This window comes from Maylandia zebra, linkage group LG6 (assembly GCF_041146795.1).
Source record: "Maylandia zebra isolate NMK-2024a linkage group LG6, Mzebra_GT3a, whole genome shotgun sequence".
NCBI classification, from domain to species: domain Eukaryota; kingdom Metazoa; phylum Chordata; class Actinopteri; order Cichliformes; family Cichlidae; genus Maylandia; species Maylandia zebra.
The window spans coordinates 26824657-26850634 of NC_135172.1; the positions used below are offsets into that span (position 1 = coordinate 26824657).

The following is a 25978-nucleotide window of genomic DNA, read 5'->3' on the forward strand; positions in this document are numbered from 1 at the left end:
GACAACACTGATTGGAGAGTGGCCTTACCAGAGCCAATCCACAACAAAGATAACTTATGATGGCTTGGAGTTAGAGAGACAAAGAAAACAAAAGGAAGAAAAAAATAAGACAAAAAGAGCATGATGGTGATTAACGAATAAATGAACCACAATAAGACATGACTAATGAAGTGAAATAGATTAAAATCTAGACAGCCTTCAGTGTTCTCAGAAAGACTAAGGAAAGTCATTAAGAAGAGGGGGGAAAGATCCAAAGCATCGTGTTTTAAACGATTCTTTGATTTCCATCTTTCATCAGATTTTTTCTTATTAGAGTACTTTTTCCTGAACTGCACTAAAGCAAAGATCAGCTGGCTTCGCCTTTGCTTCTGAAACACTTCCTGCTTGAAGTCCTACTTAAAAACTGCCTCCATTGGCAGTAATATTTAAATCATATGAGAACCGAGTCATTTTTGGGATTTACATTATAAATTCTGAGCTCGGATACGCGTTGAACTCTGAGCCAAGGCATATTGTTTGAATTAGACTGAGCCTTTTTTGTCTTGAGCTGGACTCGAACAAGAAATGACACAATCCCGATTAGTTAGCTTGGTAGAAAGAGTTTCAGTATTTAATGGAAGTGAAGTCATATTTCAGTGGCACCCTCTAAGGGTCTCTTGAATAATAGGGACATGCCTGAGAATAATGATTTGAAGAATTTAGAGGGTAGCATCTCAAAATTATGTAAGATAAAGGTGAAAGGCGCTCCATGCGACAGGGTAGCATAAAAATGTAGAATTAATTGAATAGTTCGACTTTTTGGGAAATGTGCTCACTTTCTTGCAGAGATGAATGTGAAGATTGATGCCACTCTTGTGTTTGTGCAGCCATGATGAAGTCGGAGCCAGCAGCTAATGAGCTTAGTGTAAAAACAATACTCCTGGTTCTGTCCAAAGGTAACATTCTAATGCTCACTAATTAGCATGTTATAGCCTTTCGCTGACTCCATAAACAAAACAAACTGAAACCAACAATGCGATAAATTCAGAGATTGTGTCTCTCTTGCCTGAGAAATAGTATTGTACCTTACCTCCATAATTTGTGTTTATGCTTCCACTTATATATAAATGATACAAACAACAAAACATAAAGGCTTTAACTGAACTAAAGGTATCAACTTGTAGCTTTTGTTACCATTGGGCAGCGCCAGGCTTAGTGTTTCAACCCTATTCGAGTCTTATGTTAAGCTAAGCTAACCATCTGCAGCAAAAGTACTGCGCAAAAATTTAGAGTTATGCCTCATTTCTCTGTATTTTGCTAGGAAATAGGAAGAAGTTGAATAGTTGAAGTGATTTAATGAAACGTGTGCAAACACACATACAGTATAAAAGGCGAAAACGACGTTTGTACAAAGTGAAGTGAATATCCATTACGCCGACCTTTATTCTCTAACATAGCCTGAACTCTCTTATGCAAGTTTTAATTCTTTAATTAGTCTTCAGGAATAGTTCTCCAGACTTCTTGAATGACATTGAAGGCTCTTTGGATTTTGGCTCTTTTCTGTTCTCTGTCAAGATGATCACACACGGCTTCAATAACGTTGAGGTCCGGGCTCTGGGGAGGCCAATCCATCACTGACAGCATTCATTATGTTTTTCTCTATCCAGGTATACTTTTAATGCACTGCCAGTATCTTTGGGATCATTGTCATGGTGTAAACTGAAGCTGTTTCCTAACAGGAGTTTTCCAGATGGTGGATCAAAATCAGGTCATACTGTAGAAACACTGTTGTACTTTTCTGCGAACATCCTCAGAAAATATTGATAAAGATTAGAACAAAAAATGTGTAATTTTGATTCACCACACCTTAAGACCTGTTGCCACTGATTTTCAGGCCAGTTATTGTTTAATGTTTCAAATTTCTGCCTTTTCTCTGTTTCCTTTCCTTATGACTTGCTTCTTGAAAACTATCCTTGCACCGAAACCATTTCTGATAAAGCTTTAAATAATAAACGACGGATCAAATGAACAGCCAGGTGTATTTTTGACTTGACTTTACTATTTATTTGCTGTAGATAGTTTTTCTAGGCCTGCTACTTCTTTTGTTCTGCCCTTGTCCAGTTTCCTGTTTCATGACGCACTGCACACCATTGGAAGTCTTTGGGAATCATCTTGAGAATGCCAGTTCATTCCTTGAATTAGTCTGTTTATGCTCAAATGACTCATAAGTCAATGTTAAAAAAAACCTAAACATTTAACTGAAAATGGTCAGGTACAAGGACTGGATTAAAAATGAGTGCAAAAGCATTGGAAGACCTTTGGAAAGCTTGGAGAACTATTGCTCAAGACCCCTTAAAAATGCCGAGAAAGTTTGGATTCTTAAAATATAAAGAAAAAAGGGCAGTTTCACAATACTGTTGTGTCTTTTTCACAATAATGCTTGTAGATTGTACTGTACAGACATCTGTCTTCTATTAGTCCTCCCTTTTGCAAAAAAAAAAAAAAAGCACAGTTCCCAAATGTCAAACTATTCCTTCTGCTTTATTCACACAAGCATGCATAATCACAAATCAGATGCACAAGTGTAGTAGCAGGATTGAAGAACTTACTTGATGTTGTCCAGACACCCAGAGTCTGGTTTGAGAATGGCCGTATGATGGAACATCTTATAAAGAGCGATGCCGAGGAAGATTACATTCAGCTGAAACACACAGACATAAAATCACACAAGGTAATTTTCTGCAGCAAGTAGCCTAATTAAAGACACAATGTCACCACAGCACTCACACAAAGAGTGATTCTTTATTTGCCTCTTCAACAGTAATTGGCTTAGGGACACCCTATCAGGCCCTCAATCAACAAGCCTTTATGTTCTCAAAATACAGCAGCTTGAACATCAGGGAAAATTTCAGCAGTTCGGGATCATTGTAACAATGGTAACCCAATTCTCATAGATGTGTTCTGTTCTATTGGAGTACTAATGCATAAAGAGGGTGGTTTAATAATGACTGTCTGAAGCGATACACTGGGTCTCAGAAGCTGTATACATTACCACTAGGTGTGGTGTCATAACAGTGCAGTCCCACCTGAACTGCTCCCCACATGTACATCCTGCAAGATCTGTGATAGCCTGCCTGACATTTCAAAAATGAGTACAGTGGATTGGTTCACAGGCTACTGGGAATACGTCTCATTGCTTTAAATGTCTTTGTATGTGTGTCTGCTTGATCATCAAACTCTATTCCTGTTGTAGTTTACTTGTTCGAGATAGGATGCCTGTTCCTGCTTCTCTGAACATTTTGATGACTGATGAAACATCAATCATTGGCATTGCTCAAACTTCCCGGGAGACTCTGTTCTCCAGTTTAATGTTCAATTTGGTGGCAAAGCAATAAAACAGCTAGATCAGGAGGAAAAACAGCACACAAATGAGTGCCTAATAGCAACATAACCTTGCTGAGTTTTTATCATAATCTGTGTGACGCACGGCGGCTTGCTCTCCATATCCCCTTCGAAGATTTCCAGGTTGCAGGAGTACGTGCCCGCCTGAGAGTTAATCCATGAATGGGAGTTATTAAGTTGACATATAGAGTTGCTTCCACTTTTACTTGCACTTCTGAGGAGCTCAGGCAAGCCTTGTAGGAGATTAACAAATACCTTAATGTGAGCCATCACTGCTGCACGAACATCTATAGATCTACCTACTCATAGATGAAGTGCTAAGTCAAGGGTGTGTGAGTATCCACGTGTGTCCATCTCACCATAATGATGAGTGTAGCAGGGCCTATGAAGCTCCAGATAAAGTAAGTATCCAATCGCAGCCAGCACCTAGAGACAGGGAGAGACGGAGACAGAGAGAGACGTCACGCACGAGGGACGCTGGGAAGAATAAAGGGGTTAAAAAAACATGTTCTTTAGATGGATGTAGGGTAGCAATCAGAGGATAGGACATGCATCACGGTTTCACACATATAATCACTGACAGGACGCAAGCTGGAGAAAAAAAAAGGAGCACATTATGACACGCAGTATATCAAATGCATCACGACAGAGCGAGGACAAAACAGAACTGGGGTGGATGTAAAAAGTGAAAGAGATGAAGAACAGGAAGAAAGGTGTTGCAAGATGGAGGAAAATAGCCTATACACACACCTCGAACATACATCACACACAGAGGGGGGAGACAGCGAGGGATAAGCACCTGTGATAAATAAAGCTTTACTTCTCCCTAAGGGCACAGATATATGACATGGCCACATCCTGCAGTCGCAAAAATATGACATGACTGTGTTCATTTGAATACTGAGTTATGGATGCAGACCTCATACGAGGCTATTTATGGAGTCTGCGGATGGCTGTGTTGAGGTTAAAGGAGAAAGGAGGGACACAAGTGCATGCACATTCAGTGTGTATATGCACACAAGCACACTTTCAGAAGACACGCATGAACATATAACCACAAACACACACACATACAATCATTTTGGACCACAAGGTTAGGATTGGTTGTAAAAGATATACTGCTGTATGCAAAATTATATAACCCCAAAACACCTTGACTCATCAACTGCAGCAAGCAGGGGAAGGAGAAGAAGAAAAAAAGAGTGCCCTCCACTGAGGTCAGACCCAACTAGTTGCCGAAAAAGGTGCCAGAGAAAAACGGCTGGAGCAAAATGGCCAACTGATTCATGACCAGCTGCTTTTGAATTATTAATCTTTCAATTTCCACCACATTAGAGAACCCTCCATTATGGGTCCCTGACTGTGTCACAGTATCCTCCATTAGGGCTCCTTTGCTAACTCGTAGCCACCTTCATTACGGTACATGAATGAGACTCAGTGCCACTGGCTACTGTGAAGAAGAACAGTCTGTGTTACGTGACAAGGTGACACAGCAGGAATGGCAGATGATATTTTCAAAGGTTTTGTCTCAATGTGTTATGTCAAAAATGATACACAGTGTCATTTTCAAGCCTGGGCTGATAAATGGATCGTGTAAGTTCGTTTCTGCTTTTTAAAAATTTCCAATTTCATTTACTTTTCAGATCCACAAGGCCCATGGGGCACGAGGACATGACGAGCAAGAGCATTAATGGCCTGGATGCAACATTACAAAAGAAAATATTGAAAATATTATATTCATGCATTTATTTTTGGTTATGTGCACCTTTTACATATAAGCTCTGCTTCATTGTCCCAAAATATTTCACATCATTTTGCATTTAAAGTCACAGCAGTTGTCTCAGGTCCTTTACGACACTCTGTTTGTGATTATTCACCCAAAGCTTGGCACTGAGACTCTCATGTTTTAATGATCATCAGGCAATGAAATATTGATCTAAGTGGCATGAGGACTGGTGTGGCTTGATGGTTAAACACTGCTAAATTCAACCCTTCCCTCGTCTTTCAGAGCTGGTCGAGTAGAGTGTAGCTTGTGGAAAGCTGCAATGTCAGAACGACAAAAGGTCCCCAAATGACCAGCGACTGGGAGCATTTTAGAAGGTGAATCATTTATATCTATAACCACACGTCATTTTTCACCCTCAACACGGAGCGACTCATTTATAAGCAGCTGAGGGATGAAACACCTCTGAAGCTGTAGCCTTTCAGTGCAAAGTCCACATTGTTAGTGTTTAGTCTTATGATTTGAATGGAGAACAGGTTATGAACATGACTGTGCCTTATATATATTATATATGCAATATACATTTCATATGCATATGTACTTAATAATTAGAATGTTGGCCTCTTTTCAGAGTCAAAGCATGAATGAAGTGTGCAGGTGAAACTCTTACGTTCACTCTCTTTGAATCTGTAGTTTGTGTATTAAGCCTGTAATGAGATGCTGCCTGTCCTTTCTTGGATTCATCCTTTTTCTAGGGTTATACAAGTCAAGCATGCACAAATACGTTACCTTGTGCTTTTAATGTATGTGCTTATCTTCCACTACTCTTCTCCAGAGAAGCTGGTTTTATTTTAATGCGCAAGCGTAAGCCAGTGTGGATGTGTGAACATCCTGACACACAACTCCATCTTTTCCTATCCCATCCCTCCATTCTCACACTTAAAGCAGTTTTTTTTTCTCCCTCGGCATACTCCACTGTACACCCCCTCCTTCTGCCCCGCCTGTTAAATCCTTCCATATTCACACATTGTTGCTGCCATGCTCATGCAGGCACTCTGTGGTGCATCCTCCCCCTGCGTGTCCCCAATACTTCTCTACCACTCTCCATCCTTCTTTGCCTCTCTCTCTCCACTCGTTCTCTCTGTATTGACTCTTCAGAAGTGCCACAGCTTGTTGAGTCCACTGTGGCAAACGCAGCCAAAATGACAGCAGGCACTCCAGCCTCCCTCCCTTTCCCTCCCTTGCCCCGTCATCCATCCTTCCTTCATGCATTCTTCAGCAGCATCCTTACACTCGGTCGGTGCCGTAGCTCCTATAGTCCACAGCAGCGGAGACGGCCACTATGACAGCAGGTACTCCATATCCTGCCAGGTAGAAGTACTTAGTCCTGGAGTGTTCGCTCTCAAACACCTCTACCAGCATGATGTAGAGCTGTACCCCTTCCAGGAACATCCAGGTGAACGCTGCCAAGAAGAAGAAATGGAGCAGGGCCGCAAAGACTGCGCAGACAATCTGGTGAGGCAAATAAAGGATTGAGAGGGTTTAAAAATACAGTAACATTAAACTCAGGAAATATTTATTGTGCTGGACACTTGCACTGATGAGGCAGAAAAATAAAGATGCAAACAGTACAGGCAGTAAGGGTATGAGTCAGATTTAGAAAGCAATAATGTATCATATTCAGTTAAGGAAGAAAACGTAAGTGATTAAATATTGGACAGCCACTGCTTGAACAGGTAAGGCAGGGGATAGAATAAGGCAACGTGAAATAGAAGTCACAATCATAGTGTACTATGACAGAAATTTCAGGTGGCAGAATGACAAAAAAAGTAAAAAATCACTTCAAAATAGCAATATTATTGGAGACCCCCCCTCGCACTTCACTCACAGTCTACAATCTACAAGTCGTCCAGGAAGATAAATGAGAAAATATAAGTGACATGTTAGCGCCGCAGCCCGTGCTGATTGACCACATTTCAAAGAGATGTAGCGAAGCACTTTCAAAGGGGGCTGACAATGAGTTGTTGAGGAGGGCGAATTACTTGCCAGCGCTGTTGAAAATACAGTATGATTTTTGTCAATGCCAAAGATGAACAAAATAAGTGGAACTGCTGCAAAAATGACTCAGCATCTTGGTTTGAAAGAGACAAATGAAAAATCACATAAAAGTTGACAGATTTCGGAGCTTGAAAAAGAAAAAAAAGCTGTGAAAACATACAGCTTTTTTACGCTTTTACCAATGCAGAACTAAATGTTTTACATACGATAAACACTGTGCTTGTTAACATACTTCCTAGAGAATTGCAATTATCAAACACAAAACACAAATTAGAACGTTTTGCACCTACCAGAACTAACCCTGCGTTTTATACACTGAAAGTGAGTAAATCTATTTTAAATGACGTGCCAGTGAACAGTGACGGACGAAAGACATGTAAGTCTTAGAGTGATAGATGAAAACCCTGCGAGAGACTCTGCTCATTCCAAAGAAGAGAAGAAAAAACACAGAGGTGCAAAGAATGTGAATAAAAAAACAAAAGCCAGGGATCAAACCTAAAAAGACATTAATAATTTTGGCAATTCGATGGCAAAGAAAGAGTGTTGATTAAGAAAAAGAAAGGTGCAAAACGAATGAGCGCTGAAACTTGGTCAATCATGCCAATGTTCTAATCTAAAGAGTCACTCCTAAATCACTCAGTGGAAGCGCTAACAGACAGACTTTTATAATAGAGGAGTTTGCAACGAGAGACAATTACCTAATGTCTGAGAGACAATGAGTTTAGGGGGTGAGGGAGTCACTCATTTCCATTTCTGATGATCGCAGAGTGTAGCTTTCACAGGCAAAGGCGCACACATGCATGCACACACAGGTAGAAAAAAAAAGTGGCTGCTTATGCAAAGTCATTTAGTTTTCCTGCTGGAATTACTGGATTAACCGGCTTCGAGCTAAGTGATGCTGAAGATGTTAATGGAGGTCACGAATAGTCACCGGTAATTAACGGGAGAACAACACGCAAATACAGCAGCACACATACATGCAAAAAAAAAAAAAAAAACCCCACAAAAACAAAACAACATGATCCCTCCCACGCAAACACACAGACAAAGAGAAATGCACAAGCGCCACGATCAAAACGCGCTCTCCATCCAATTTGCTTTGTCTCTTCATTTACAGTGAGAAGGTTTTCTCACTGAAAGCTCAGCAGGATGCAAATGCTTCAAGGTGTTCTGAGGCTTCTTGTATACTATGGGGGAGGTAAAGGATACAGCCTTGAGCCTTAACTTACAGAGAGAAGTGGTGAAAAAGCTCGTCCTTTCCTGTGTGTTGATTATTATTTAGGTGTCCTTGTGCAGAGATAATAAAGGCGAGAATCTCCTCTCAGAATCTGTCCCATAAGATTTGTGTGCAAAACGCTTGTACCCAAGTGAGGTTTAAAGTTCTAATCCATGACTGGCGTACTGAATGCGGACCATATGGATTATACATCTTGGGCTATGATTGGAATGCACACCATGTGGATCCCCCACTGTTGAGCCAAAAAACTGCACTGCACTGAATTCCTTCAGGGATAGAGTTTGATTGGTTGCTTAAGTGATACGCAAAGAAAATGCTTCGCAAATTGTGTCTCATGATTTTAAAAAGCCTCCACGCTCTCGAGGGAAGGGCTATTTGTTCTGAGTGTCACAAGGACTTGTGCAGTTAATGATGCATTTGTTGTTCTGAAAATGCACATTTCTATTCCACATGCAGAAAAACACAATGATGTTGCAAATGACACTACATTTGACAAACGTACCACTGCGACCAATTAGGCTAGAGCTACCATTACGCCTGTGGAGAGTAGAACCATTCTTAAAATAGTATATAGAGCATATTCAATAAGTTAGCACTTTTGCCCACAAAGATGTGACTTCATGAAAAACTTCTATATAAATGTTTACCTGGATCGCAGGAATCTGTTTAAAATAATTCCCAGCTTTGCTCTAGATGTTTCACTTGGACTAGCCTGTCTCTGAGCCTGGTCGAGAGCAGATAACTGCTAACTAGTCAGTAATGCTTAGGTTTAATCTTACTAAACACATCTATAATAATGAGATAATTAGTAATAACTAAAATTATAATATATTCTATCTTATATTGTACATAAATTCTGCTTCACTCAGTCTCAGGGGTATTTGACAAATACGAATTGCCTACTTATAAGGAGGGAAAATAAAGAAAATACATAACACCACTTGACCAGAACTTTCAGTGTCAAGAGTAATTTTTTCAAAATAGCCATCTTTAATGGTCTTTATTTTACCTTGCTTTTGTACAAGGTAACTCTACTGTTGGGTACTGATGTATACAGACTGAGGTCACAGCTGAAATCCAACCGCACTGAGGTGTTAATCGAAAGCAGTCTGAACTCATATTCACAAATCGGCCTCATATGAGCTGCATAAGGTTTAACGCATTATATGGCAGATCTTTGTGGGCGCTCTTTGCATTGTAAATCATGGCTGACTATGAATGGATTGCAAAGCAGGCAAATTAGGTTCTTTTTACATACGCACAAGTACGTACATGATTTTGATGATGGGATTACTTAACATGTTGAAGAAAAAATAAATACATTTAATTTTGCAAATTCTATTACATAGAATAGTAAGAATATTGTTTTGTTTCACAATCACTATGAGAAACGACGGCTTTGATTTATTCCAAAGATCACTGTTACTGTACAACATCTCCTGTTTTATTCAGTAGTAGCACAAGTGTGGTAAACCACTGACACAAAGTTAATAAACAGTCTGATGATTTGTGGTATTGGTCAGTGGATAGTTATGCCAACATGTGCCGTGGACTTGTCTGAATTTATGGTCAAAGTAATGTTCTTCCATACGCCGCGTATACTGCACACACTCGCATAAGCTCACACAGGGGAACTGGACCCTCACCGGCTGGTCGGCCTTGTTGATCCCATACAGAAACAGAGACTCAGCGATGAAGAGGCTGATGCAGAGGTTCTTGTGAATGGTGTTGCGATCGCTCTGAAGCCCTCTGAAGAAGCAGAAGGTGAAGATGCAGATAAGCAGGCAAACCAGTGACAACAGGATGCCCACCCACGTGATGACATCCAGGAGCACGTCGTGCATGCTGTCTGTTTTCTGTGAAATGTGCAAACAGAGAGACAAGTTTAAGTTGGTAATTCAATAATAACAATGTAATTTACAGCTACTATAGCTATGCATAGCCTTGGTATGCTAACATCATACATGAGTCATACTGTTGTAAGGTGAAACAAACTGTAGGAGCAGACAGTTAAATCTGTGTGTCGTTGAGCGTTCAGGGCCACAGCGTTACGCTGTGTTGCACAGGTGTGCTGGCTCTATCCATCAGTGTCCTGCAAGCTGGCAGGTAGAGCAATGTTCAACCTAGCACTGTTGTGATGGATCTACTGCTCAGACCCTCACACTGCGTTCACACAGAGCAGCCGAGCTGGCTCTGACCATGACCCCTTTGGAAGTAACACACATCCTAGCCCACGGGGAGGGAATAGGTGTCGCGCAATATCCAGAGTTACAAGGGCTGATTTGTGTAAAGAAACTTGGTCTTAACATAACAAAAGAGAGAGAGAGACAAAAAGTACTTATCCCACACATGGCGGGAGAATAATGCTTTTATTAACCACCCACTAAGGCTCATGGATATCTAAAAAAACCCAAAACAAAACCAAAATCTGAAAACAAAAACATGTTTTCACTGTCTGATCAGTCAAGCATCACTTTTAGAATGAAAATAAGACCTGAAGCTTATTTTTGTATCTGCTTTAGTAATCCAGAACTCTGAGATGTTTGAAGTACATTTTCCCCCTCAAATCAATGTCATCATGCAGCTTGACAAATCAATTGTAAAGATTTTCCCTGCCAACGTGGTTATTCAGACTCCAAAGATTCATAATTTACTTTTCAGATGTTGTGGTCTTTCTCTCTTCTTTTCTTTCTCTCCTTCTATTTTCAGAATATGTTGACCAACCACTGCTAATCAAATAATAAATAACTGACCCATAGATATTGCCCACCCCCTTCTGGCATGCACAAGCAGAGAAAAATGCCTACCTTGACCTCCACGTGGGCCATGAGCACTGCAAAGCTGGTAAGGTGGGTGCAGGAGCAGCTGGTGTGTGTACGATTGGTGGCCAGCAGACGACAGTCCTGCGTAGACCAGAATCCCGTCATGGTGCGCTTGGAGTAGCTCCAGAATGAACAGTTGGGATTGAAATTCTTTTCTGAATGCTGGAAGATGAGAGAGAGAGAAAGAGAGGCAGAGTGTGATTGAGAGAAACCCAGACAGACAGGAAGGAACTGAGAGACAAAAAAGCAGGAGGGTTGGGAGAACACGGGGACGCAGAATAGATACTCGGTCATGGGTAGGTGGGAGGCAGAAAGCATGGAGTGGTCGGTGAGCCAAAAAAAGTGAGAAACTGGTAGGAGGAATTGGTGGAAAAAGGATGTAGAGGAAGAAACACAGAGACAGAGTCAAATACACACAGCAACAAAACAACAAACAGAAGGGACAGAATGTGAGATTGCAGCAACAAATAAACATAGAGGCATGAGAGGAGGTGACAGAGCTGCGTCCATGCTTGTTGTGTGAGATTCTGGAGTGTAGGAGCTGTTTGTGTTGTGTAAACTGATGAAGCTGTGTGCGTTGGGTTGGTAAAGCTACTTTCAAAAAGAGCAAGAGAAACAGTGAGGATTTTTGTTTTTTACTGCCAACTAGCTGGGTCACCAACTGGATAAGTATTTGCTTTTTGGATGCGAAACACAAAATAAAACCGTGTTACTGACCACCCTAATTCATACTTATGAAATTCTTATAAAGTTATGTGGAATTCAGTCTGCAGTAATTGCTAATGTTATGATTTGGTCATTTGGGGCAAGTCAACGCGAGTCGAGCCAAGTTAGTACACAAGTGATCAAAAATGGCTGCAAGACATTTTGATGTTTGAACATCATCCCGCAATGACACAGAAACAACGTTTTAATATTTGAGCCTTTCCAGGGTTTCTATACATCATGTTTTTGTCTGAATCAGGCCCCAGTTTCATGCCTTATGTCTTTTGCTCTGGTTACTACTACTATTACTGCTACTATATACTGTCATTAAATGCAGGAAGTTTGGACCCAAATGCATACTGCAGAGGTGAACTAGAGGTTAATAAAAAAACTAGCCTTTATTCAAACTATTTTAGTCATATAGTCAGGGCTGGATCAGCTAACCCTGAGTCACAGACCCAGGAACATGCAATATGCAATGATTTAATACGGAAGTCTGAAAACAACAAGTTTTCTTCAGTTCTTTTTAGACTTCCCTCACTTTCTGTGGAATTATGCACTAAACTAAACTAAAGTACCGAACTAGATCTCTTTTTGGCTTCATAAGTGCCATAACTCTTTGTTTTGTCTACAGATTCAACGAGGAGCTGGTACATTACTCTGAGATTTTGGTCCATGCTGACATCACAGCATCATCCAGTCGCTGCGGATTTGTCATCTGCACATCCATTATTCAAAGCTCTGAAAGGCGCTGGAGTAAAATCTGGTGATTGTGGATTGTCGTGCTCAAGAAATTAGTTTGAGGTGATTTGAGTTTTGTAACAAAGCGTGTTACCTTGCTGGAAGCAGTGATCAGAAGATGAGTACACTGTGGTCATGAAGGGATGGATGTAGTCAGCAACAATACTCAGTTAGGCTGTGGCATTTAAAATGATGCTCAACTGGAGCTAAGGGGGGCTAAAGTGTGCAAGAAATGATCCCCCACACAATTACATCACCGCTAGCCTGAACCGCTGATACAAGGCAGGATGCATTTTATGTTGCTTACACCAACCCATACTATCTAAATGTACTGGCAGAAATTGACATTTGGCAATATTTTCACAGTGTTCTCTTATCCAATTTTGCCTGAGCCTGTGTTTTTGTGTTCTCAGCTGACAGGTGTGGTGTTCTTCTGTTGCTGTAGCAGCAGGACATTTTCACCCAGAGAATTGCTGCTTACTGGATATTTTCTCCTTTTTGGACCTTTGTCTGTGAACTCTAGTGATGGCTATGTGGAGAAATCCCAGTAGATCAGCAGTTTCTGAAATTCTCAGAAGCCCGCCTGGCACCAACAGCCGTGCCACGTTCAACGTCTAAGTCACTTTTCTTCTGCTCCATTCTGATGTTCAGTTTGAACCGCAGCAGACCGGCTTGATCAAACCATGTAACCGGCTCATTAGATATTTGCGTTAATGAGCAGCTAGACAAGTGGTCCTGATAAAGCATCCAGGGAATATTTTTGATTCCTCTTTTAAAGCCTAACCTGCACATATCCATTTTATACTCTTGTTACCTGTACCTTTCAGCAAGTATGTTGTTGACCTCACCTACTTGCTGAGTGGCTGTTGTTCCTCATTGCTCATCTTTTCACTCTTCACTTTCCTCTTACCCCAACTGATAAAGGCAGACAGCCGCCCACCCTAAGTCTGGTTCTGTCGCAGGTTTCTTCCTGCTAAAAATATTTCTTTTTTTCCTCCCATATTGGAGAACTGCAGGGTCTCTCTGCACATATTGTCAGTCTCGACCTTAAAATGACCTTTAAATGACGTATGATTTGGCATTACATGAATAAAGTAGAATTGACTGGAAATAAATCTTTTCTTTTTTTTTTAATTGCTTAAGTCTGTAGGTTGAAGCAAACATTACTCAAATCGGAGTAAGTAGTCAATTTTCCGGTAAGTGTTTCCAGCTGTGGTCAGTCAGAATTTACAGCACCAGAACACTATACATGCGAAGCTTTGATGGCGTAAACTACATTTCTCATATTGTTTCCTATAAAGCAACACTTTTTGGCACAACAGTGGATTTCTATGGAACAGAGGAATTAAGATTTTAAACTTCTGGCTACAAACCTTCAATTTCTAGCTGCTTTTGGTCTTTTGTGAAATCTTTTTTTTTAACTCACCTGTAGATGTTTGACAGTGAAGACCACAGGCTCTGACAGGTAAACCTTATTGCTGTCCTTGTTAATGGATGCGGTGATGACCGGGGAGTTGACGATAACAGAGTAATTAGGATAGATGGCATCGCTGCTCAGTCTGACGCTGGCGTTCTCCGTGGAGAGGTAGGAGCCCAAGTTCTTGTACATGACAAACACCATCCTGATCTCACCTGTACGAAAGGGACACGAATAGTGCACTCGATAATTGTTGTAAAGCAATGATGACAGAAATTTGACACTTCAAGTGGGTGAGAAAAGAAGATTGAGAGGCACAGAGAGACAGAGATCACAGTGAGAGTAAGTGCAAGGAGGAAAACATGCGATTTCTCTGCTACCATTTCTGCCATGCTGTTTCAGAGTGCTGGCTGACAGCTGGATGGAGTTTCCGTGTTGTTCCGACTGAGGGAATGTCAGGTCTGCGAGGTTCCCATCCGTGCTCAGCCTGGCTACTTCCAGCACTGAAATACGTACACACAAGCACACATGCACACAAAACACGCACGCCCTAATGGTAAGTTATAGCATAGCGCATTACATCAGATTTGTTTTGCAGACTCTTGTAATAACCATGTTTTCTCACTAAGTGCTTCACAGCACAGCACTGGCATGAGTCCCGAAACAGTTTCAAGCTTCTCCTAAACATATCAAAGTGAAATAATGTACATTTTTTCTCCTGCTAAAATAGGTAACAATGTCTCCAGGCAACTGCTCCAGCACTTTGAGGTAGATTATCCGGCCTCCTCTGTATTGTAGGAATTATTTCAGCGTCCAGGTTCGTTAGCACATTCCTGATTACAGCTGTGTAATGTATTAGATAAAGTTTCTAATTAAGAACTAATTATACCTTTGGTGTGTTGCTATCTTGTGTTTCTGAGCAAATTGGTGATTTAGACTGATGCTTTCATGGTAAAAGAAAAAAAAAAGTCCTACCTCTCTGATCAAATAAACAACACAAGGACATCTCTGATGGAGATGAAGGTAAAAATGGGAGGCAGGGTGGGATAAAAGGTGGAAAAGGCAGACAGACGAAGAGGTCGTGGAGGAGTGGTTTAGAGAGGTAAAAAAGAGGGTAATCAGAGGAGCCGAATGGATGAGATAAGCAGATACACTTAAAGGAGAGGACTGGAGTAGAAATAGAAAGAAGACTATGTTCTCTCTCAGGCATATGATAGATAAGGCTTTACAGACAAGAGATACTAACGTATAGAAACGAGCAAATGGAGGATGAGTGAGGAAGATGGACATGAGCATAGACGTGGGTATGCATAAAGAAAGAGGAACATTGGCTGAGACACCCCCCACCCCCACCACCACTTCCACATGAGCTACGTCGACCCACCCACACGCATGCATACACATGTACACACGCATCCACACCCACACACATCAGCGGGGTATCAAAACACGCTGAGTCTAATCTAATTAAAGCATCCTTGTCAAGACAATCCTCCTCCTAAGAAACACACTTGTTCATTATCGTTATCACACGCGCACGCTGTTACCGCTGCGTTATCCTTTCAAATCACTGTTTTGGTTCTAATAATAACACTATTTATTCATCTGCTCAATACAGTGGCTCATAGTCGCACGCACACAATCTAACACAATAATATCACTTACAGTAGCTGCTGTGGCTCCTTTAAAATGCGTCAAATAATTTATTCTTGTCACTCACTCTCATCTCAAAGACTTGAGAAAAGAAAAAAAAAGGAGGAGGGAGCTTAAAAAGTGCACGGGAGAGAGCGGAGGAGAAAAGACTCAGAGAGAGCAGTGAGGATGAAGGGAGAGAACGAGAGAAATGACAGGCTGGTTATGAATAAAGGGGAGAGATAATCATGGTGGATCTGCCCACTGGATTAGCTGCGAGGGAAGATTAACAACACAAAAAAAGCAGAAATTTTGCAGGAAAAAGATCACTTCCTGTTTTTTAAGTTCCTCGGAGAGGCAGTAGCCTACGTCTCCACGACTGTTTACGTAATCACATTTATTTAGTGTGATCAGGAGAGAAAGGAAACACTGGAGGAGATGCAAGTTTGAAATTATGCAAGGTGAAACTGTGTAGGATGTCAGTTGTTGAAATGGACTGTTGTACTTAAACTTAAGCGAGAACATAAAGTCGTGTTGTGAGGAGTGACTTTGAGGAATCTTAACGGTCTTTGATTGGAAATGCAGTGATTTTATCATCATTATCTGTGACTGAAATAGCTGTAATTTCATTGCCTACTGATGTGAAAGTGAGCAAAAAGACCCCTCAGAGCATCATTTGACATTCCACCACCGCCGCCGCCCTCAAGCACGCGCTCATCCAGTCTTCCTTCTTATTTCGTTATCATCTTTATTTCTTCCTCCTCCATGGCTTTTTATCTCTGACTGAGTAACATACAGACTTGGTGAATGTTGGTAATGGGGGAATGGTGCGGAGGAAATGTTAAAAAAAATGAAATTGGGTGGAGGGGCGGGGGAGTGTAAACAAGAGGATAACCAAGGGAAACATAACAGATTGCAACTCGCTGATCTGAGCAAAGATGAAACGATGCCTCTAAGTACATACTCCATGTAAAGAAATGAAAATCAAAAAAATTTTTTACTCTCCATTAAAACGCGCTTATTCCAAGGTTTGATAATGAGATAAGAGAAAAGAATATGAGAGAAAAAGAGAAGAGAAAGGGGGAAAGTGATGGACACAATGCTATAATAACTATCTGTGTTCTGTTTTTGTCAATTCTGTCTGCAAGTTCAGCAAAGAAAAATATATGCAAACCAATTCATCTCTGCATTGAAGTCAATATTTTTCAATGAGATTTTCACGTTGATGTCTTCACCATGACCTAAAGCTAGCATGCAAAGCTGTATGCATTCTGTTGTACATGATGCTCTGTATCAAAATATTTAGACATTCAAAAATATATTTAATCTCTTGCAAAGGAAATGCATACTAGGAGCTTTAGCAGCCCAACAGGTATAAGATTGTAGTGCCCTTTTGTGCACAGAATTGTAATTGCTTTGCTGGAATTAATAATATATGTGTACACAGTCTACTTACAGTATTAAGAGGATTAAGCACTATAACAGTGGGATCAGTGTAACAGGTTGTTATGCTTAGTCCAGTCACATAGTCACATATCAGTGATACCATTTTGAGTCTTCAAGGAGTCCCTCAACACTCAGTGTCCCAAAATTCTGACACAAAATTCAGTGTTGTTTAAGCACTTTTTTAGCATAATGGCTACTATCCTAGAAAAAGAAAGTGTGCACTGTTGTTTACCCTTTTTATCACTGCAGAAAGCAGTACTTCAGAGTTCATATACTATGTGATATGTTTATGTTTAGCACATTTATTGACTGTAAAGCCTGCCATGTTTTTTTATTACGTGTTTTTTGTTTGTTTTCTGTGATCGGACATTTACAGAATAGAAACCTAATGTTATTAGATTAATATTTTTTTTCCTTTGACTGTATTAATTCACATCAACATTAACTTGTTCAAGTATTCATGCAATCTTTTGTCTCAAAACTCTAAGAAATAACACACATTTTGTTAACATCAGTCAGCCAAAACATCAAAACCTGGATGCAAACAGACAGGTGAAGTGAATAATCTGCCACCTTGTTAAAATACTACTCTGGCTATTCTCCTCTGGTATTAGCAAGGCATTTTTGCTCTAAGAACCTTGGGCCCTGATAATTAGATTTTATGATTTTTTATTTTCATACGTACAACTACTGTTACAAAGGAAATGTTCTGCAGTGGCCATGATACTCCATGATACACAGAAGGACAGTGCAACACAACAAATCACAAAAACTGCTCAGCAACAGAGCCGCAGTCATTGTCAAACATCCCAAATCACAATACAACAGCATCACAGCAATCCGCAGGGCCCAACGGATCTGCTGCGAACATCCCAGCAGATCGCAGCTGTATCCATGCCCCGAAGGGGCCGAACTGTTTTGGCAGTATAAGAGCAAACAAGGATGTGGTTTTTATGTCATAGCTGAACAGTATACGTTCATTAAGTGAAGGAAGATGCCATCTTTTGACATAATGTGAAGCTAGATACTAAGCTTTGCCTCTAATCTGTATTATGAAACATAGATCTCAGACATTGGGTTTGATAATGCCTGCTGTCAATGTTGCCTCTTACTATGATATTACATCATGTTCTTAGATCTTCAGCAGACTGAGCTCTTTCATGTTATTATAAGTTCTGCAAGAGGAAAAAACAAAAAAGAAGAAAAAACAGTGAAATCTAACAATTTCTTTCTAAAAAAAAAAAAAAACAAGTTATTTCTTCTAAATACTTTGTATTTAGGTAAAGACGATGAGCAAATACTTTTGTTCCAGTCAAATCCTGCTTTGACCTTGTCCAAGCACCAAAACCTAAGACTTGACTGGCTCCCTCAACTCTTATGACCCACTGTAAGAGTTGGAGGTCTGACTACAGGCTATCTCAATCGTCAGCGCTCACAAGGTCCAACTGAGTTTAGAGGACAGGAAGGATCCTAACAATGTACTCACGGATGTAGTCATTAGTCTCCTGCACAGTGTCAGTCTTCAGGAGGTTGTCAGCCAACATAAAAGCCCCGGTCTCCACGGTGTCGAGGAGCAGGGTAGCCGAATGAAGCTGCTCACTGGTGGGCAGTTCTCGCCACGCTTTCTCAGCTTTTGGATGCAACAAATTATTCACGGTCTCCACCATGGCCTGGGGCAGCAGCAGAGACACAGAGGTCACAAAGAGGAAATGAACATATTTACCACTTATTTATTAAAGGAATGCAAATCCACTCGTAGTGCAAATAACACTGCTACACACCAACTACTGAAGTCAGCTGAATGCATCAGCGAGAATGCAGTTGATTTTCATTTATCATGTTAATAAATCATGATAATCAAGACCAAAAAACTGTTAGCAATGCAAATGTGGCATTCCCATGCAGACACAACAAAGACAAAAACAGTTATTAAATCTAAAGTACATCTTCAAAGTTGAACTCTACACTTTTTAATGTTTATTACACCCTTTTCTTCTCTTTGTGTGAGGATGCTGTGATAGAAAAGCCATCACAGATGTTATGAAAATCAAGCTAAGCTAATTAGCTGATTGCAATCACCATGTGTCGACACCCCCAAACCGGGTTCAGTTTCTTTCTCCCTTTCTGCATTTTCTTTTTTTCACCCAAAGTCTTATCTTCAAGTTTGAAAACTTGTGCTTGAGGGTCTGAGAAGAAATTAGAGTTTTATCAGATAATGCCTGCTGGGTCATATCCAGCTGTGCAGAACGGGTTTGAATCCAAAAATATGACCAAATTAAACGGAAAAGTGTTGGCTCACATAGATGAAATGTTCCCCATAAAACAATGCTTATTTTGTCTCCAGCTCATACTTTTTTTTTGTTATGCTTTTAAGAGTTCACCTCCTTATTTTCAGACATGAACGCCACACATACAGCGCAGACACGCACACACATCTTAGAAGACTCTGGGAGAGATAAAGAAACAAAAGAGAAAAGAGAGCTGGAGCAGAGGTGGATAGGAAGGGGAGGGCCATGTGAGAGTGATAAAACAGTCCAGTGAGTCCATGGTGACAGGCCTCCACTGGGAACAAGAGAGGTGGAAAAGCGACTACGGGTACTATCAAACACACACACCTCACACTCCGGTCTGTCTCTTTATTTTCTCTTTCGCTCGCTCTGTAAACCAGCCTTTCTGCAAAGAAACCCCTCGCTCTGCCTTCACTCTTTCAATGCTCCTCTCTCTTGAGAAGCGTGGATGGCAAAGTGGGAAAAGTAACACAGGTGCGATTATACAAGCTAAGGGGGACTTCAGCGGGGAATTGCAAGGGCAGGGAGGAAGAGTGAAAGACATCAGTTTATTGGCATTCACACATCCAGCGTTTGACTTCCTTTTTGTCCCTTTCACTCAGGGTTAAGGAGAAGTGAGGGAGCAGGAAGGAGGAGAGGAGACAGAAGCAGTAAACGATGTGTTTTGTGTGCGCGGTGGATAAGTAAAGCCTAAAGAAACAGTGGAGATGATGACTCATGCGAGTGTTGATGGCATGCGCTACAAAACACTTGCCTTTTTGAATTAAAACTAATCCTACCTGTTGTTTCTTTATCCACGTGTAGTTACAGTATATCTCACGCAAGAAAAACTGGTGCTTAGCCAACAAACTAATATGATAATATTATGTCCTCTTTTAGCACTAGCAGTTAATTAGCTGGGATGCATATTGAATGAGTTTGGGAGGGCTACATGTAAACAAGAACTAATTAATCCACTGCTTCGGCAAACAACCAGAATAAGCAGGAGAGGATATGCAGCACACACGCAAAACATACAAACCAGTATCCAAAAGAAAAAAAGTTGGTTCACTGTGTAAAACGCAAATAAAAACAGAATGTAATAATTTGCAGATCACTTCAAATCTGTATTTAATTTAAAGTAACACAAAGAGAACATGTTAAATATTGGAGCTGAAAACGTTTCATGATGTTCTTTTTAAAAAAATAAATACTCATTTTGAATGTCAACAACTAGTAAAAAAAAATGGACGAGAGCAAAAGAAGACAGGAAATGTGAAACATCTTGCAGCTGATCAGGTTTATGAGTAACACGATTAGGCAAAAAAAAGTGCCCTAGAGAATAAGACAGGATGTATTAAGACTTTTTTTTTTTTTAAGGGAAGGCCAATTCAGCAAAACAAAAACTTGAAAAATACAACAAAGGAGGATCTGAATCGTGAGGTAGCAGAAATAATTTATCAAGCAAGACAGGCAAACGTTTTATTTTCAAAGCAGGTACTGCTTTTGTCATTTCCCAAATGTTTACAGTGTTAAGAACAAGCGATTTAACAATGCTAAATTGGTGACACCAAATAAAAATTGAACCTATATATAACAAAAACTAAATACATTTTTTAGACTCAACCATTGTCACGCTGTCTTGCAAATCGTTTGATTCACATTGTGCACGTCATCTGTGTAAACCAGCAAATGTATTTCTATATCCACTCATTGATACTTTGACAAGAAACTACAAGCTTCAGTTCCTTTCAAAGAGAAATTTCTTAGTTATTTTGCCCATTAATTCCCATTAGTTATGAAATCCACATTTAAGACATTAAAGTATTAAAATCTGGTACCAACCAGATGGGGAAAAACACCAGCAGTCAACTAAATGATTATGATGCTGATTATAATCAAGCTAATACCGAGACGATTAACTCGTTGTCAGCAAGTAGTTCAATAATCAATGAATCATTCGAGCCATTTTTTGAAGCAAAACATTCTTTGGTTTCAGCTTTTCAGTTTTTCACACTTGTACACTTTTCTAACATTTTAAAATGTTATTAGTTTGTTAATTAAATGATTAATCTTAAAATTGTTGGATACTTGCAAATATCGACAGATAGACCCTTCAAACATCTCTCAGTGATTAGACTCTTCCTTTTTGGAGAGCATATCTAAAACAGCAGTGACAAAAATGTTAAAAATGCATGTGCATTGTGCAAACAAAAATCAGAAGCACTTCTATCTTACACTAAGCATTGTGGTCATAGCTAAAGCAGGAAGTTTTCTTTCCCGAGTGTATTCTTCCCGCTCCATCTGACTTCTTTTTAGGGATACTGCCATGATCTGCAACAAACTACCTTAGCATATCCATAGAAACGATATTTGAAATTTCATGCATCAATCCATCCATTTTCTTATTTAACCTCCTGAGACCCGAACTCTTTCATGGCATGCATTTTCAATTTCTCTTTGCTATTTGGGCTGATTGGGACCTGATGAATGTAAAAACAAAGAATTACCAGATTTTTTTTTTTTTAACCTGATTTTGTCTCTGAGAAAAATGAGATCCACATATGAGGACATTCGTTTTATATTTTGATAGAACAGTGCCAGCATAATGTCCTCGTAAGTGGACATCAGGCCCTTGCAGAGCAAAATGTAGTATTTTGGTCTAGACAATCCAAAATGTGATGTCCACATATGTGGACGCCAGGTCCTAGGAGGTTAATAACTTTGTTAGTTATTTCTGTGATTGATTTTATACTTTGCTATTTACTTTTGCCTATTTGTATTATTTTCTATCGCATCTGTTGTTGGGTAAGAGTCGGGGTACACCCGGAACAGGCAGGGCGAGCACAGAGGAGTCAGTCACACTCACATTCACACATTCACACCGATTTAGAATCACAGATTAACCTTAGGATATCATTGGACTGTGGACGAAAGCCAGAATAGCTGGAGAGAACCATGGAGGCACAGGTGAAAACATACCGTCCCCACAGAAAGGCCCCAGCTTGGATTTAAACCCATTACATTCTTGCTGTGAGGTGACAGTGCTAACCACCACACTGCTGTGCTGCCCCGGCAGCAAAACCATGCAATGAAGTTTGTTTACAATCAGAATTGTATGTGATCTGTGCTTTATGAGAAAAGGATTTTTAACTTCTTCAGCTGCCTTATTGTCGCATCGAGTGTGGGAACGTGTATGTGCATATCTCATAAATATATGGTGTAGAAACATATTAAAAGGGACTGAGATACATGCTGCATGTAACGTATGTGTTCTCATGGCTGTGTGTTCAGTTGAGTGTGTGCACAAGTAGCTAAGAGAAGACTTGTAGTGCATCATTCTGCTCCACTTGCTGTACAGTAGCCGAACAGGCAAAGAGAGATGCTCAGTGGAGAGGATGTCCTGTAGACATGGCAGATATGAATGCAATGGCGCAGCTTTTCATTCATTCACGCGACTGGTGCTTCTCCCAACCGCTCACTTTGATGTGTTTCAGATAACCCCATTTTTCTACTCTCATTAAACTTTCCATTGCTTTTTATTGAACTTTTGATTATCGTGCATTTTCAATTTCATATAATTTTTTTTTCAATGAAATTTAATTTAATTCGCTGGCACCGAGATTATATCTGAAGAGGAGAAAGATAGGTAAGGAGAAGAAGGGGTATGATTTCCTTGAGGTCCAGACATCTCAGCATCAGAAAGTCAGAGATAGAATATATGCTTGGGTGCGCGCGTGTGCGTGCGTGTGCGCGCCTGTAAGCTCTGGTGACATTTCTATCCGCACAAGTATAAGGACTTGAGGGCTAAAATAGAGACAGGTTTTTTTAGGGGTCTTCAAAGAGGGGAGAGACTCTGCAGAGACAGATAAGAGTGTCATTCGTTTGTGTGTGTATGAGTGAATGTGTGCGTGTGTGAGGCCACGTATTTGCAGGGTAGGCGAGTGCATGCGTGCACACATATACACAGCACGCATGCACGTACTCACATGCACACACCAGTAAATGGGGCAGAAGCGAAATGCTTTGAAGCGTTGGGGTAATCCAGCGTAAACAGCAGCAGCAAGACAGACTAGAGCTGGGTTGGTCTCCTACTCCGAGCTACACAAGGGGATCGCGAGCACACGCTCGAGCGCGTGCACGTGGATGTACAGTATGTGCACACTCATGCACGGTAACATGTAACCTGAAAGAGTTAGGACGTCTTGAAGCACGGAAAGATGTGAGACTAGAGAAAAGAATGGAATTTTTTTTTTTCCCCTTTTACTCGCTTGGATGAGCTCTGAGAAGGTGCATGTTTTGAAAATGTTTTCATCAGAGAAGCAGGCTTATCTGTCAGTTGTTGTTTGAGTTTGTCTTCCCTGACAGGATGAGTTTGCAGCTAAATCAGGCTTTAAATTCACAGCATGCCATGTTCTGACCTGCCATCCATAAATGGAGGGCAAATTAGACATTGTCATTGAGCATCGCTGTCTTCTCACTGCCCCCTTCATTGTTTGGGGTTTGTTTGTTTTTCTCTTTTCCTCACATTGCTGTTTCTGTAACTCTCTTCTCTTTTTCTGTTTAATTTCTGGTCCCTCCTTCCCTGTTTCTCATTTCCCTTCTACCTTACAGACTCTACCCCCCTCCATCAATCCACCCTAAAGCATCAAAGCCTCTCCACACCACCAACTTCATCATGAATAAATTGCCAATTTAGTATACATGAAACGAGTCCCCAGTTCCCCAAACGAAGTGAGAGAGGAGGAGAGATGGAGTGTGAGAGTGAGAGCGGAGGAGAAAGAGCGACAGAGAGAGAAAGAAAAGGAGAGAGAGAATTCAATTATTTTTTGTCTCTATTAAGAACCCAAACCTCCTGCCCACTCTCCTCACTTGGCAATTAGTGCTGTAGATAATTAACGAGAAGAGGGCAGCACCACACCACATCCCTAATCACGCGCATTTCTATCTGGCAGAGTAAGGGACTGTTGGTATAATTTTGTTTCACATTACTAAGGCTAATTATATAATCGATCACTCCCAGCCCCCTGCAGAACCCAAAGTGTGTGGTGGTTTTGATTTTAACCTGTAACAAGTTGTCTAAATGGTGCCGCTCTCTGAAACATGGCACTTGCATTGGATTAAGGAGACACATCAAAAAGTCTGACGGTTGTGATGTGACAGCACAAGATCATTGTTGAAAATATATTTATATATTGCGTGTGCGTGCGTGTGTGAGTTGTGTGTGTCAGCTTGCATATAGTCCTAAACCATGTTCTGTGATGTGACATTGCTGACTGGTGCTGACGTTAAGACTTTTCAGGGGGAGAGTGGGAAAAAAGCCTGCATCAGGAGAAAAAGAGCTACCCCATCACTGGTGTGTGTGTGTGTGTGTGTGTGTGTGTGTGTGTGTGTGTGTGTGTGTGTGTGTGTGTGTGTGTGTGTGTGTGTTTGTCAGGGGTGCCGACAGAGAAAACGAGACTGCAGTCTATCTAGTCTACAGCTCATTGATGAGGAAGGTGGGGTCCTTTTGATGTTCTGAAAAGTGATTTTAGCTGACCAGAAACATGCCTAAATGATGGTAGATTGTTTTGTTAGCGGTGTCGGCCCATGGCGTCAACACATACAAACATCAATACAAGCAGACCAGCAATGAAAACATGAAATGAATACTGAGCCACAAACATAAAGCCTCTATTATTTCTAAGGCAGCGAGGCCGTGATCAACAAATATGCAACAGCATATCCATCATACTCAGTTCTTTCTTTCTGATGCACCAACACGGAGGGCATTTCATTGAATGGAGATGGATAGCGAGTCGTTTGGTTTCAGGCGGGCCTGTTTACAATTCTGCAGACAGAACTGCGAAATAGATGAGCTATTATTGATATTGATCATGGCCTCTTATCAGTACTATCGATTCTGACTGCAAGAAAAAAAAATTAAAGCTGAAAACAAAAGAATGTCAGCAAACCCTTTGAGGAGACTAAAACTTTACCGGGAGACACAAGTGGGTAGTCCCCCCTGTTAAAATGGCCGCCCTCTTCAAAGGGTTGGGTTGCAAACCACTGGACAAATGCTGCAGCGTAGAATTCGAATTCTACACTGCAGCATTGTAATGTGTGATCACATGTACACACGCAAACACAAAAGCTTGCTTGCTAGATTACATGCTGAGCGTTAAAAAGAAAAGAAAAACACGTGGGACTGTGGTGTGGCAAAGTAATCAACCATACCGGGAAACGGAAATACCTGTGCGAAAAACCTGCAGGACCTTTCTCTCTTCTGAAGCTGCAAATTCAAACAATTCAGCTGTTAGCGATATAACACCTCTCAATCATACACACGCGCAGACACACAAAGACAGTTACACCCACTTCATTACTACTGCATGAAAAAGGCTTTGATGGTTAAAATATATTGTTATTCTCCTCATTCGCCTCCTTTTGTCATTCCTTATACTCTAATTGCCTTTCATGCTTTTTCCCCTCTATTCTTCTTCTCCTCTTTTCTTCCAGATTGTCTTAATAATTTCCTCTGTTCCTCCATTTCTCTCCCCCCCCCCACTC

General features: G+C 40.7%; 1 protein-coding gene across 9 annotated transcripts in view; it reads right to left on the minus strand.

Annotated features, from left to right (window-relative positions):
• adgrl3.1 (adhesion G protein-coupled receptor L3.1) overlaps positions 1 to 25978 on the minus strand; it is a 118816-nt gene that overhangs the window by 13579 nt on the left and 79259 nt on the right. For 6 of the 9 annotated variants that reach the window (XM_076884957.1, XM_076884955.1, XM_076884953.1 and 3 more), the window contains exons 11-19: positions 25662 to 25700; positions 18649 to 18832; positions 14465 to 14587; positions 14094 to 14299; positions 11207 to 11383; positions 10046 to 10255; positions 6396 to 6616; positions 3741 to 3807; positions 2589 to 2680 (exon numbers count right to left, since the gene is read on the minus strand). In XM_076884957.1, coding sequence (XP_076741072.1) covers positions 2589 to 2680; positions 3741 to 3807; positions 6396 to 6616; positions 10046 to 10255; positions 11207 to 11383; positions 14094 to 14299; positions 14465 to 14587; positions 18649 to 18832; positions 25662 to 25700 — 1319 coding nt within the window. The remainder of the gene's footprint in view (positions 1 to 2588; positions 2681 to 3740; positions 3808 to 6395; positions 6617 to 10045; positions 10256 to 11206; positions 11384 to 14093; positions 14300 to 14464; positions 14588 to 18648; positions 18833 to 25661; positions 25701 to 25978) is intronic. The other 3 variants (XM_004564228.5, XM_076884958.1, XM_076884959.1) reach the window with 1 other exon arrangement.